The sequence below is a fragment of the Typopeltis vanoorti genome, chromosome 17, assembly GCF_054136105.1.
Source record: "Typopeltis vanoorti isolate ZY-2024b chromosome 17, IOZ_Tvanoo_1.0, whole genome shotgun sequence".
Taxonomy (NCBI): domain Eukaryota; kingdom Metazoa; phylum Arthropoda; class Arachnida; order Uropygi; family Thelyphonidae; genus Typopeltis; species Typopeltis vanoorti.
This window is the reverse complement of record NC_143565.1, coordinates 8,808,960-8,822,105: the sequence shown is the minus strand read 5'-3', so window position 1 is coordinate 8,822,105 and position 13,146 is coordinate 8,808,960. Positions and strand designations below refer to the sequence as shown.

General features: G+C 38.9%; 2 protein-coding genes across 3 annotated transcripts in view; one reads left to right on the top strand and one right to left on the bottom strand.

The window, feature by feature from the left end:
• Polr3H (RNA polymerase III subunit H) overlaps nt 1-13,146 on the bottom strand; it is a 245,335-nt gene that overhangs the window by 147,684 nt on the left and 84,505 nt on the right. The window contains exon 1 of one of the 2 annotated variants that reach the window (XM_090407535.1): nt 2,101-2,207. The exons of the other annotated variant lie outside the window; for it this stretch is intronic. Within the exon in view, the coding sequence (XP_090263661.1) occupies nt 2,101-2,102 (2 nt within the window). The 5' untranslated portion in view covers nt 2,103-2,207. Of the gene's footprint in view, nt 1-2,100; nt 2,208-13,146 lie in introns of those variants that run through there. 2 annotated transcript variants of the gene reach the window in all.
• The window catches only part of LOC150097122 (uncharacterized), a 267,734-nt gene continuing 254,637 nt past the window's right edge, over nt 50-13,146 (top strand). The window contains exon 1 of the mRNA XM_090407534.1: nt 50-566. Within this exon, the coding sequence (XP_090263660.1) occupies nt 548-566 (19 nt within the window). The 5' untranslated portion in view covers nt 50-547. The remainder of the gene's footprint in view (nt 567-13,146) is intronic.

The following is a 13,146-nucleotide window of genomic DNA, read 5'->3' as shown; positions in this document are numbered from 1 at the left end:
ACTCTACGTCCCCCAGCCGAAGAAGTGAACTCGTCCGCCGTCAGCCAGGTGTATCGCTAGCGGAAAGTTTGCGGTGGCTTGTGCGGAAAGGGCCTCTCGAAGACTACACTTGCACGTCGGTTACTTCGGAGTTCAAGTCGGAGAATGGAACGCTACGGCGGCCATACGAGTTCGACACATCGACACATCTGGCGTGCAGCAGGCGCAGCAATGTCGAACGGATACAGCAGCGTCCCGTTAACCTGAAAGTGCCACGTTGAAGGCCGGCCGAAGCAGCTCTCGCGTTTCGCTTACAACATCGTCGGTGACGTTCGCCCCGAACCAGCTGTAACCGTAGCTGTCTCGTGTGCACGTGCTCTGTTGAACCAGAAGTGGCCAGCGGACGAGTCTGCAACGCCGTAATCGATGCGGGGCTTTGGTTTTGACCCCGTTTAGTGCCATGGATTAGTGTTCAGTGAAAACAGTGCTGTTAAACTGCTCGAGCTAGTAACCCCCCCTCTCCCTCTGAGGATACCGCAGACAAGGACTGTGGACAGTCGGATCCATCATGCCGAGGAAACTGCTAGGTAGGTTCTCTTATGCTTTTCTTAAGCCTCTTCACACACATTAAAACCCGCCAACGTGTTTGTAATTTCTGGTGATACCGCCAAACTCCAGATGGTGTCATCCCACAGCCAAACAAACACACGTTGCACCAGCACACACCCACACGAGTGCTACTCAGACCAACACATGTACCATTTACAGCAAATCAAGCCTTATTCTCTCGAGGTTCGCTAATCTTTCAGAAAGTATCGCAGCTCCCTTAAAACAACTGTTATTTGCGGGTTGACAATACCCAATAAATGCTTTGTCGACGGCAGTTATTTTGAGTCGTAATCATATCGAGCTGTTATTTATATGATGGGTCCACTTGGGGGATTGGCCACAAACAAAACAATTACGAGAAGAATGTGTTAGCAGTATATTATGTAATTAAAATAATTATAAGCAAAATCTGAACCAATGACATGGAGTTTTAAAATTATTTTACATTCTATTTTTTTAATTGAATTCTTATTAATAATTTATTCCAATTAACAAACTTATCAACAGCGTTTACTTTTACAAAACTCTCGGTCATTCAAACATTTGCGCTGCATTTCACCTTCAATGGAGAACCACCTTGAACAGGCAGAGAAAAAAAAATGAAAACGGGAGAATCTGAAACAAAAATGCTTTATTATAATTTCATTTTAACAAGATAATATTTTACGAACTTATTAAATTTATTTTGGAGTTTTTTTATGTGAATCCACCTCACCGTGGGTGTTTTGAGGATTACATATTTCGCAAACCCTGTTTTAAAAACCGAACATTGAACTTTTCGAACCTGCAAATAAACGCGACGGTGGTGGTCTCACACCGGACGATGAAAATCATCGTGATTCATCTAATGGTTTTCACAATCATCTATGCTCACGTTAGGACTCGATCCCGCAGCTGTTGGTTGTAGAGTGGGTAAACACTTCGACTCGGGAAACCAGTTTAACATAAACCAATAGAGGCACTGTGAGACCCATAAAACGAAAAAGAATAACCCATATTCCATATATTTTAAAATAGGACGTTTACATTTTATACATTTAATAGAGGGATAAGTTAGTGGCAGATAAATAAATAATATAAATCTGTAAGAAAAATTATTTAAAATTTTCATATTATGCCGCCCTATTATTTTTTTTTATTTATTTTAAAATTAAAACACAGCGCAGTCAAAAGACGCCCTCTATAACATAAGGGCATAGGCCTTTTCATTACAAACATTTATTTCAAATTTAGTCACGACATGCAGAACCTTTATCTACACTTTATCCAATTCAGATGAGTGAGTCAATCTTTTACGGCGAAATTTTTTGTTTCCTCCTTCCAGCGAACTTATGATTATTATTTTTTTCCTTCAAAGCACACAAACCAGTACGAAAACATTCACGTTAGGTGAAATGGAGTTGCAGAACGAAGTGTAAATTGGCTCCAGCAATAAGTTCGTATTCAATGAATTGGTCAAGTATTATAATTATCACGTTGATATAAAAAATACTGTAAAATAAAAATACTTACATTGCTCGTGTCTAATAGAATAGCAAAATAAATGTGTTTCAATTATATCAAATTTCCACTTTTGCGAAATGAAGATAATAACGAGAACCAAACGATTGTTTGTGCACGTTTCTGTTTTGTTTTTATTTTGCGTGTGTGAAACATCGACCTGTTATTATTCTGTGTCAAGCATGTTTAGTTACTCAGTCTGGCAGACTGACTTGTCAGACATTATTTTCATACTAACTCCTGGTATTTACACACAAGCGGTACTGTTTATGTAGATGCTTAATGTCAATATTGTCTGTTGTTGTTTTCTAGAAAAGTGAAAAAAAAATAGCCTTTTTATTTTTGAATAACATCTCTCTCTCTCTCTCTCTCTCTCTCTCTCAAAAACCGCAATGAAAAAGTTTAATAGTGACTGAGTTTGGCGTTGTGTATGCGTCTTCATCAAATGAACATATTTTTTTTTTTAGCATTGTAGCAGAGTAAATATTATTTCATGGTAGATAACATTTACTAATTAATCAGCGATGATAACATATTGCGTTATTTCTCTTAAACTGTTGTTTATATAATTCAATGCAAGTCTTATACTGTCTTAAGACTGTATAGGATAATTTTTCATGCACCAAAAGTACTCCACTTTTGACGTATCCAAAATTTATATTTGGGAGAAAATAGTGACTAGAGTTATTTTTTATTTAATTTATATATTTTGGTAGAATTCTTGAGTTTGTTTTTATTAAAAAAAAAAAAATCTCCTGCCGAGGTAACAGTTTTTTTTCCCCTCCGGGAAACTCGAGTTTTTGATCTAGCATAAGGCAAGTCGGCTAAAGAACATGCGCAATTAACAGACAAAAATGCGGTAATCGTATTACGTGTGATCTACCCCTTAGTATCAAATATTACCTGTGACATACTGTATGGCATGTGATCTACCAATGCACGTCACGTATGACGTGTGACCTACCGTAGGTGAGGACACATAATGAGAGGGGATAGACTTGGCTATATATATATATAAAGGCGAGCTACTCAAGGATCTACTGTAATGATAGTAAATGTCACATCGTGAGAGGAGATAGCTTGGCTGTATATATAAGGGCGAGCTACTCGAGGATCTACTCTAGGGATGGTAAATGTCAAGATGTGAAGCCAAGTATTTTACTCAATCATCAACAGTGAGGAAGGCGCAGTAATCTGGCTTCAAGAAGAGGACGTTTTTCAAGATGAAGCTGCTACGCCTCGGTGTACAAGATTGGGATGTGGAGGAGAGACATAGATGGTCATTCGAAAGAAGGGAAAGCAGGATGGGACCATCACCAGCTATTCTGGGTTCAAATGCAAGAGGAAAGGGTGCCAATCAACGCAATCGGTTCGTCGTTTCAACAGCTTAGATAGCCGTGACCGAGCTCACAGCAACTTTTCTGTACGGAGTATTTTGGAGGTTGCGTTTCTGTGGTGCAGCGACCTTTCTATTGCACAAGTGGAAGAACTTACTGGTCACTGCCACCAAGCGATAGTAGACTGGTTTAACCTCTGCCGTGATGTCGACTTTGGAACAAGAGAGACAAATGGGAGGACCTGGCACGGTTATTCAGATGGATGAAACTCTACTTCGAGGACAGCGAAAAGGCAATCAAGGGAGATTGCTTCTCGGGGACAGTGAAACTGCACGTGTGGAAGATGTTGGCAGTTACGAGAAAGCTCTCCTTCAGGAAGTGCCTCCTGGAAGAAATTACGGCAGAAGGATGGAAGGGCCGTGGGTTTTTGGGCTGGTCCAGAAACATTCTGATCGGATTGTTGTCAAGCGTCGATTCTTTGTGGTAGAGCGTCGAGATAGACAGCCTCTTTACTCCATTATCACGGCGGATGTTGCACTTGGAACCACCCTCCATTCTGACGAATGATTGGCTTACAGAGGCTTATAAACTCATGGCTCTTACACCAAACTGTAAACCACAGTGAGAACTTCGTTGACCCAATAACTAGAGCACACACCCAGCTAATCGAAAGGCTGTGGGGAGATCTGAAACTGAAGATGTTGAGAAAAATGCATGGGACAACCCCCGACCTTCTGCCAAGGCACCCCATTGAAACTTGGGCGCGAACTTAACCCAACGAACAGATTTGAAGCATTCATTCGAGACATCAAGGCTAATTCGGCAATTAATATATGCAAATCCTGCCAATAATCTAATGTAATTTATACAGGACAATAAAATGTTTCGTTACTTTTAATTAGTACATTCGTTGATATATAAATTGTACATACTTGATATTAAGCGGTAGGTCACACCTCATACTTCATACTAACGGTAGGTCACACCTCATACCCAAAAATGTTATTCAGGAGTGGTACATGGCGTAGATGTGAAATGAAGACCTTAGCCTATCCATGTGAATCTCACCCACAAAAGGTTGTAAGCCTTTGGTACATAGTGCCATGGATAGGCTAAGGATTTTAATCAGGCTAAGTGCAGAATTCTCAGATGGTTTAAACATGTGAGAAATCCCCTTTTGCGACTGAACACGATACTTGAAGGTAGATTCCAATTGGCTGATGATTTTCATTCACCACCTAAAGGAATTTTCATGCCTACAGTAGGGTTCGAACCCATAACCTGTTGGCTGGAGACGTTATCCACTCGACCAACTAGGTCGCCAATTTGAACGTGTGTGTTCTTCCTCTGGGAACATCTACTGTTTATTTAAAGCTGTGAAGCCGCATGTCTCATTTTACTGGTGAATCTCGTTTAGCCTGAGGATGTTTTTTATATTTTGGCCACCAAGAGTACAATCGAAGCATTCAAAGTAAGTACAAATATCTCAAAGCAATTTCTTCAAATCAGATTGGTTGTGTGAGTTAAATTTAAGCAAATAGGAAATTTCTGCTGAAAAGACTCGTTGAGATTAGGTTTAATATACAGTATTTAGAATGGAGAGTAGTAGTACTGCCGTAATACTTTAGTATTTGATTTATTTATATCAGTTTCAAAATACTCTCAATATTGCCTATCTCAAACTGCTCCAGATCTACAAACGCCAATTATAATTTTCTGCTTACTAAATATTTTTAATGTATTACGTTTATAAACACATAGGCTAGGCAGGAAGTAAACTGTTCGTCAGGAAATGTCTCCCGTTTTAACGTACGGAGTCAAATCTCAAAGCAAACCTTAGCGAACATTCGGACTGACATGAAAACACAAAATCAAAACGAATTTCCATTTCTGAGACACTCGAGAGTGGGCCTTCATTCCTTTTGGAAGCCCACTCGAAGCAGCAGACTGGTTTCAGCAGGACCAGTTTGTTGTTTTAATTGCAAGCTGGCTTCGCTTACAGACTGGTTACTCCGTAGATAACATATACGGCAGACTCGCTTCTTTGAATACGTTATGAAAATTTTATCATCCACCTGAAATATGGCATTCAAATTTTGTTCTTTCGTTTTTCGGTAACCCACGCGATAGTTTTGCTGAGAGGCGGCTCGTGCATAGTCACTGCAGAATCCCCAATTTTTCTCGATATATAAATATATTTATTAATTTATTTATATTTGCTTGTAATATTTAATTTTATCATCGACAATCCTATACCTCTTATTTTGTATAAAAAATAATAAAAATCCATCTTGTAGCACTTAGGAGGGCGCTAGCAGCACTGTGTTTACCACAGTATCATATTGCTACGCGCAAGCGTATGCACGACATAGTGAGATACGAGCTATTAGCGTAATGCGGCAGTGTCCGTCGGTTGTTTATATGCAATTTGTGCCAGTAGTAGAGTGTTCGTAGTGCTTATCGTGTTTACTCCGTCTTACTTATTTTATTTATTTTTTATTTACTTATTTAACAAGGATAAATTAGCTAATTTTAAGGATAAATTGCCTACAGAAGAAATAAAATTGACCACTGACGCATATCCCATGATCAACAAAGAAAAACTTGAACCTGAACTTCGAGTTTTCTACAGTAGACTCGACATGCATGATTACTGTAAATTAATTGACTTGTTAAAATTTATAACAGAAAATAATTTACATTGTGTTCTTAGTGAAATTACTGTATTGATAAAAATTCTCTTGACAATTCCTGTGACTACATCAGAGCTGTTTTTCAACATTAAAGAGAATAAAAACATTTCTGAGGAGCACTATGAATCAGGATACGTTAAATGCATTTGCGATGATTTCAACGGGGAAAAAATTCTTCAACAGTCACACAAAATCAAGGAAAAAGTTATTGACCTTTTCACTCGAAACAAAACAAGAAGAATGGATTTTATTTTAAAGTAATTTTGAATTATACCAAACTATAATTTTATCGCTAATAAACAATATTTTTTCATGTTTATTTTATTTTTTTAATTTTTACCATAATTTTGATATTTTATCCAAACACGTATACACTGTACTTACAGTGTGTATGTATATTTCGAAAGTTGCAGCGCCCCCACCATCTGAAGCCAGGAGTCGCGTGGCTTAAAATCGTGGGTAAAACCCTGTAAACTTCACGCGGCTCGTGAAGTTTACAAGGTTATTAAGTCGTTATATACTGTAGATTCTAATACTATGACATTCGAATTACCAATTTAACTTTTTGGTTTATTTTTAATTTTATAAAATTTCTCGTAAAGTTTATCGAGTTATAAAATAAAAATGAATATTTCCATTAAGTGGTGGAGGTGGGCGGTAGTTGGCGTTGATGGAGATGATTCGTAGTAGAGGTTCGGTGTAGTAGTTGAGACAGTTGTAGGTGTCCTCCCGCGATGAGTCTTCGGACTCCTTGGAGGTGTCACGAATAATAATAATAATAATAATAATAATAATTAAGAGGTAAGTCATAAGTCTTTAGAAGAAAGACTATTAATTTCTTCATTGATCATTCCAGCCGATCGATTTCGTATTAAATAAATGCTGCCTCACATGAATATATTCTTGTTCGTGCGATCAGTATGAAGTGAATATGAAGCCAAAATTATTAAAATTATTATGATCAGTTTATAATTTATTGAACTAATTACGTAATTTTCGCCACCGAAATTAATAATGTACAACACTAAGCTGTTACATTCTTTCCAACTTCCAGGTGGGAAAAAGGCGTTTAATTTATCTTCGCTGATTCACAAATACTTTTTTTTTTATTGTTTTTAACACATGAAAAATTATCGCTGTGAATTTATGCGTAGTGCAGGGGTTTTCAACCTTTCAGACTGTGCGGGCCGCATTAAAAATTTCAGTGAAGCCCGCGGGCCACTAAGCTATACTGCAATATTTAGAATCGTAAGATGCTTTCCAGATTCACAAAGAACGCCGTGCATTTGATACTTTACATAAAAATAAACAAACTCAGCTTTAAGAGCATAGGTAGAAGTTGGGTTCATGGTAAGTAAATACAATCAATACTTGAAAAAAAAAAAAGGTAATTTAATGAAGAAAACATTAATTTTGTACAATGTCAATGTTTTTCCTTGACCAGCTTGTCGATGTTGGCATCAATGCTGGAAGTCGCTATGCGCAGAGTATTCTAGAGATGTTCGTCCGTAATCGGATTGCTTGTCTTTGACTTCACATGCTTCATTCTGGAGAAGAACTGCACACATAAGTATGTGCTTCCTAACAAAGCATGCCGGCGAAGATTAGGGAATGTAGTCTTTATAAGATGTAATCAAGGACACATTGAATAATTTTTCTTTCAAAGAAGAGTTGTTTTGGAGTTCACACAGCTCCATTTGTACTGAGCCAGCATTGACACTAAATGGCATTGAAAATAAATCTAAAGACTGTTGGTTACGAAAATAACTAAATCTCTCTCTCTTCGAACTCACTTCGCAACACGGCTAATTTTGTAGCGTATTCATCAAGAGACGAACAGTTGAACTCAGCGAGAAGCTGAAAATGAGTTACGTCTTTTTTTGCGAGTTGTGCCTCCCAAAGTTTGAGCTTGCCCACAAAAGCTTTGATGTGATCAAACAGAGTATGCACCAGTTGATCTTTTTAATTGTAGCCGCGTATTTAGGTCATTCACATGCAACGAGACGTCGGGCACAATGTCAAAGTCTGTCATCCACTTCGGATTGTTGAATTCCGCAATCGGCTTTCCCTAGGTTTGCATGAACTGCTGTATTTCGCTCCTTAAGTCAAGGACTCTTTTAAGAACCTTCCATCTGCTCAACCAACGCACATCACTATAATGAATCACATCGCCGTGATCCGCTTCGCACTCTTGGGTCAAAAACTCTTGGAACTGATGACGATTCAATCCTCTTGCCCTAATAATGCTGACGACAGTCACAATAGCTTCACAATAGTCACATGACATTCTCAAATCCAATAGTTTTCGCACACAAATTCTCCTGGTGGATCAAACAGTGGTAATGGACGAAATCTTTTCCTTCTAGTTCCGGTTCTTTCCGTAGCAGCGCAACAAACCCTTCGTTCTTTCCCACCATAGCAGGGGCACCATCAGTTACCACACCCTCGAGGTTGGTTAAGCTGAGGTCGAAACGCTGGAGGTTTCTTGGCGACTTCAAGAATATCAGTGCCTTTCGTCGTTCCCGTCATAGGTACGAGTGCTAGCAGTTCTTCTGTCACAGTGAATTGTTGATCAATGCCACGGACAAAGATAGCCAGTTGTGCTGTATCCTTCACATCTGTGCTCTCATCTAAAGCAAGTGAACATGACGTAAATTCGGACGACCGTTTTTTTAAAGTTCCTTCAGTGTCATTGGCAAGTTCTTCGACACGTCGTGCTACAGTTACCCCAGACAAACTCGGTTTTTAAACACTTCCTTATTTGGGCACAGAATTTCCCCAGCCGCAATGAAACACCCTTCATGTATAATGACGCACGCTTCACTCTCTTCCCTCTGCCTTTTAAACGTACCCTGCTGGCATTTTAAATCAATTTGGAGACGGTTCACTTTGTTTGTCCACACGAAGCCGCCTTTGAAGGTGATCGAAATTGGACGCATGCTTTGTCTGATAGTGTCGTTTTATATTGTATTCTTTTGATACTGACACTGACTCACGACAAATTAAATACACTAACTTATCGTCGATCGGCACAAAAAAGTACAAATTGGTCCACTTTTCATTAAAACCCCGACAAGAATAACTTGATTTACGCTTTTTACTCGTAGATGCCATAGTGATGGAAGGTGAACCCAAAAAATGATCCAAAATGGCCGTGTAACGGTTATTGTCCACTGAATATGTCTCACACCAATGAAAAAAGTCTGGCAATATAAAACCACAATAGGCTATGGCTGACAAGACGAACCTGCGCGCTTATACACGAATATCACACTGTTCACGACTGACTGACTGTGGATGAGATCCTCTTGTATTTATATGAAAATAAATAAGTATCGAGAACCTTCGAGATGTATCTGGAAGGCACTAGACAGCGCACGCGAATGAACTGCTGCTTCAGCCATCTACCTGCAACGTTAGTACTAGTACTTAAGTACCACTTGGCGCTGGTAGATGGCTGAAGAAGCATGTGTATTTAATATTTATTTTTATAGGATTTTATGTAAAGTATCAAATCACAGCGTTCCTTGTGAATGTGGAAAGCATCTTACAGTTCTAAATACCGCAGTATAGCTTAGTGGCTCGCGGGCTTCATTGAAATTATTTTTTATTTAATCGCGTTTTAATGTTAAGTTTTTTTTTTTTTTTTTTTTTTTCAAAATGGCCGGCAGATCATGGCAAAGAGCTCCGGGGGGCCACAGGTAGCCCGCAGGCCATGCGTTGAAGACCCCTGGCGTAGGGTGTATGTTTGTCACGTGTCAGTTTCTATAATTGCTAACGGCATTGCGATACATATTCTGAACTTTTTACATTTGAGTGCAGAAATAAATTATTGTAATCCTAATAGAAATAATTACCGTCCATAGATGACGCCACGAATGCTAATTACATGAAATACAAAATTCTGTTGATCACTTGGTTACTGAAGCGAGCAGAGATAAGCAAGTTATTGTTCCTCTTTATCGAGCCTTGATAATACCCCATCTTCATTACTATGCCCAGATCTGGGCCCCTGGGGTTTCATCTTGATGGGGAAGAGGTACAGAGGATCCAGAGGCGAGTGACCAAGATGATAGCTGGTCTATGGAATGATCCTTACGAGAACAGGATTGAAGATTTGTGGGTTACATATATTGGTTGATAGGCGGAAAAGGGCTGATATGATTGAGACATTCAAATTGCTAAAGGGTTTTTACAAGATTAATTCAGAGGAAATTTTTCAGAACAGGTCTGGTGGTGGGAGAACTAGGGTACATCCATGGAAACTGAGCAAGAGTGTAGTTAGCAACGTTAGAATGAGGTTTTTTACTTTTAGAGTGGTGAATGAGTGGAATAAGCTGCCAGAGTCTGTTGTGGGATCTATGACTGTGAATGAGTTCAAGGCGAGGTATGATAGATACTGTGTGAATGTCGAATAGTGTTCTTGATATGATGTTTAGAGCCTCCCTCGATGAGTCTAAGGACTCCTTGGAGTTGTCCGTAATAATAATAATAATAATAATAATAATAATAATAATAATAATAATAATAATTATTATTATTATTATTATTTCAGGTATACGAGTCTTGAAATACTAATGCGAGGCTAATAATCAAGTCCCTCTAGCTAATAATATATTTAAAACATATCTGTAATTAATACGCTAAAGTTTAAGCCAGAAAAGAATTTAAGTAATTTCTAATTAGTGTTCTACAAACATTAATAGTATCCATTCAGTAAAGGGCACTAAAATTATTCTGTGTGCTTTCCGAAGAAGAAAAGTTTTTGTTTCTTTATTTATTTACTTTTTAGCAGGTAGTTTGTGAAAAAATATAAATATGAATTCGTTTTAGCGGGAAGGGAAGTGAGTGTTAGCGAGTGTAACGGAAGCATCCAAACTAACAAAATTTTTCGGTGTTTACCAAACAAAAAAAAATTCATCAGGAAATATTTTCCTTGAAATATTTTGTAGTGAATTTTTAATGCCATATTTTTCACGTTAATTCGATCTAAAATTGATTATCAAGAGTGTGATTTGTTTGGCGTTATATTTATTTTTTGTAATTTTTTTATTTCGATGATATTTCGAACTCCAGGAGTTAAAGATACTGCTGCAGTCCTTTTCCAGATTCCCACGAACTAACTTCAGATTTCACGAATCGTTTATAAACTTGAAAGCTCACACTAAGGTTTCGCAATGAAGCCAACAGAAAGTTCTGAAATCGATTTTTTTCTTTCTCCAATTAACATTAATTTTTCATGTTCAGAATAGAAGGGCCTTTGATAAATCTAAAGCAACCAACACGAAAACACGGAGTCGATGTATAGTTGTCAAAGTATCTTCAATAAACTACAATCACAACTCTTGGAAATTGGAGGATTTCATTCTCTTAGTGTGTTGACCCTTGCTGCTCCGACATGACAAATACTCGTTACTTAGTGTTATATGCTAGTCAAAGCATTTCTTCAGATCTTCCTCATGGAACTTCAACCTCTTCCTTCCCACTCCGAAAACAAATTGGTTTTGCTATAGACTGTTTTGATCAGCTAAATCGATGGAGACGGTTACCATTGCGTGGTTAGCAATCGATCATAGTACTCCAGTGTCTGTTCCTCTGCCATCCTTTTAATCTCGTCATGGCACTTATTATCCATGCATTTTTTAAAATCATCAACCCAAGAAGTTCTTGGTCTACCAGGAGATGTTCCCTCTAATTTTTCCTCGGGTATCTCCAGATACCTTTTCCTTGCTAATTCTCTTAATATATGTCCTGCCACCTTGCACTTTCTCTTTATAAGTTCTTCCACGAATGCGCTTTCGGCACTCATCGACTTCAACACCCCTGTACTTTTTGTTGCTGCATTATTTGATGTTGTATCCGCTTAAATAACTTCTCCAATTTAGAGGTTAGATCATGGTACGTCGGTGTGCCTGTTCTTCTGCCATCCTTTTAATCTTGTAATGATATTTATATAAAATAAAATAAATATAAATCGTTGAATTCTTTTAACAGGCATTTGTTGGAATAAGCATACGTTTTGTGAACGTTATAACTTTCCCACAGTTCTATGGGAGCATTTTCCAACATGGAGAGATTCGTGCAAACCTTTTAATCACGCCAGAGAAAGAGGGCTGAGAAGCGTTCTTTGCCACTCCCCACCTTTCCACACCGTCTATAATCCATAACAGAAACCTCGCTCTTTTGGAACCACGGGGGTGAGTCATATTTGCACACTTCCGATGCGTTTTTAAAGCTACACGGAGAGCTGAGCGGGTTCGTCGGTAGCAGACAAATAAGGTAATCGAACAACTATCTGCCACGTGCTATAAGTCAGCGGTGCCGTGGCGAGGATACGAAGACCACGATTGAGAAATGCGAATGAGGAAACGCGAAATCGATGCGCTGATGAATCAACTCGTATGTGGATTTTTTTTTAGGGTGAGTGACACGCTCGTTTTCGGAACTTGCAGCAACTTCTGTGGTGCGTTTGTGTTACAGAAGAAATAGTAGGGAGCGACCCTGGGAGTGGTTTGTTATGACAGAACCGATTTGGTGCTCTGATTGATAAAGGAAGTCGGCTAACAGGAAGACATTGGAGTTCGCTGTTTCCATTGCGGGCAGCAGGTGACTTATTTCTAAGTCGAAAGCAAACCAGCTGCTTCTGATATTTCATTTTTCGCCGCCCTCGTCAATCGGCCATTTAGCGATCGTCTTGAAATCAAAGACACAAACACACCGTTGTGCGGTTAAATGCTTCCTCGGCTTTGGTTTCAATTAAAACAGACAACTTTGTGTTGGGGACAGAACGAACTCAACACAACACTTGGCATCGCCAAGTCAGGGGGAAGCGGTTACTTATTTCACTCCTCTTCAGAGCATGACCTGCAGCCCGTAAATCTACGAACCCGATGTAACCATAGACGAAGTTGAAGTGGGGCACGCGGGCGACCTTGGAGCAGAGACAGCCTGTGATTGGTCGAAGTGGATGAGTGACCGAGTGCGAGCGTCGTGGAAGCAGCATACAGAAAAATCGCTGACACGGCGAC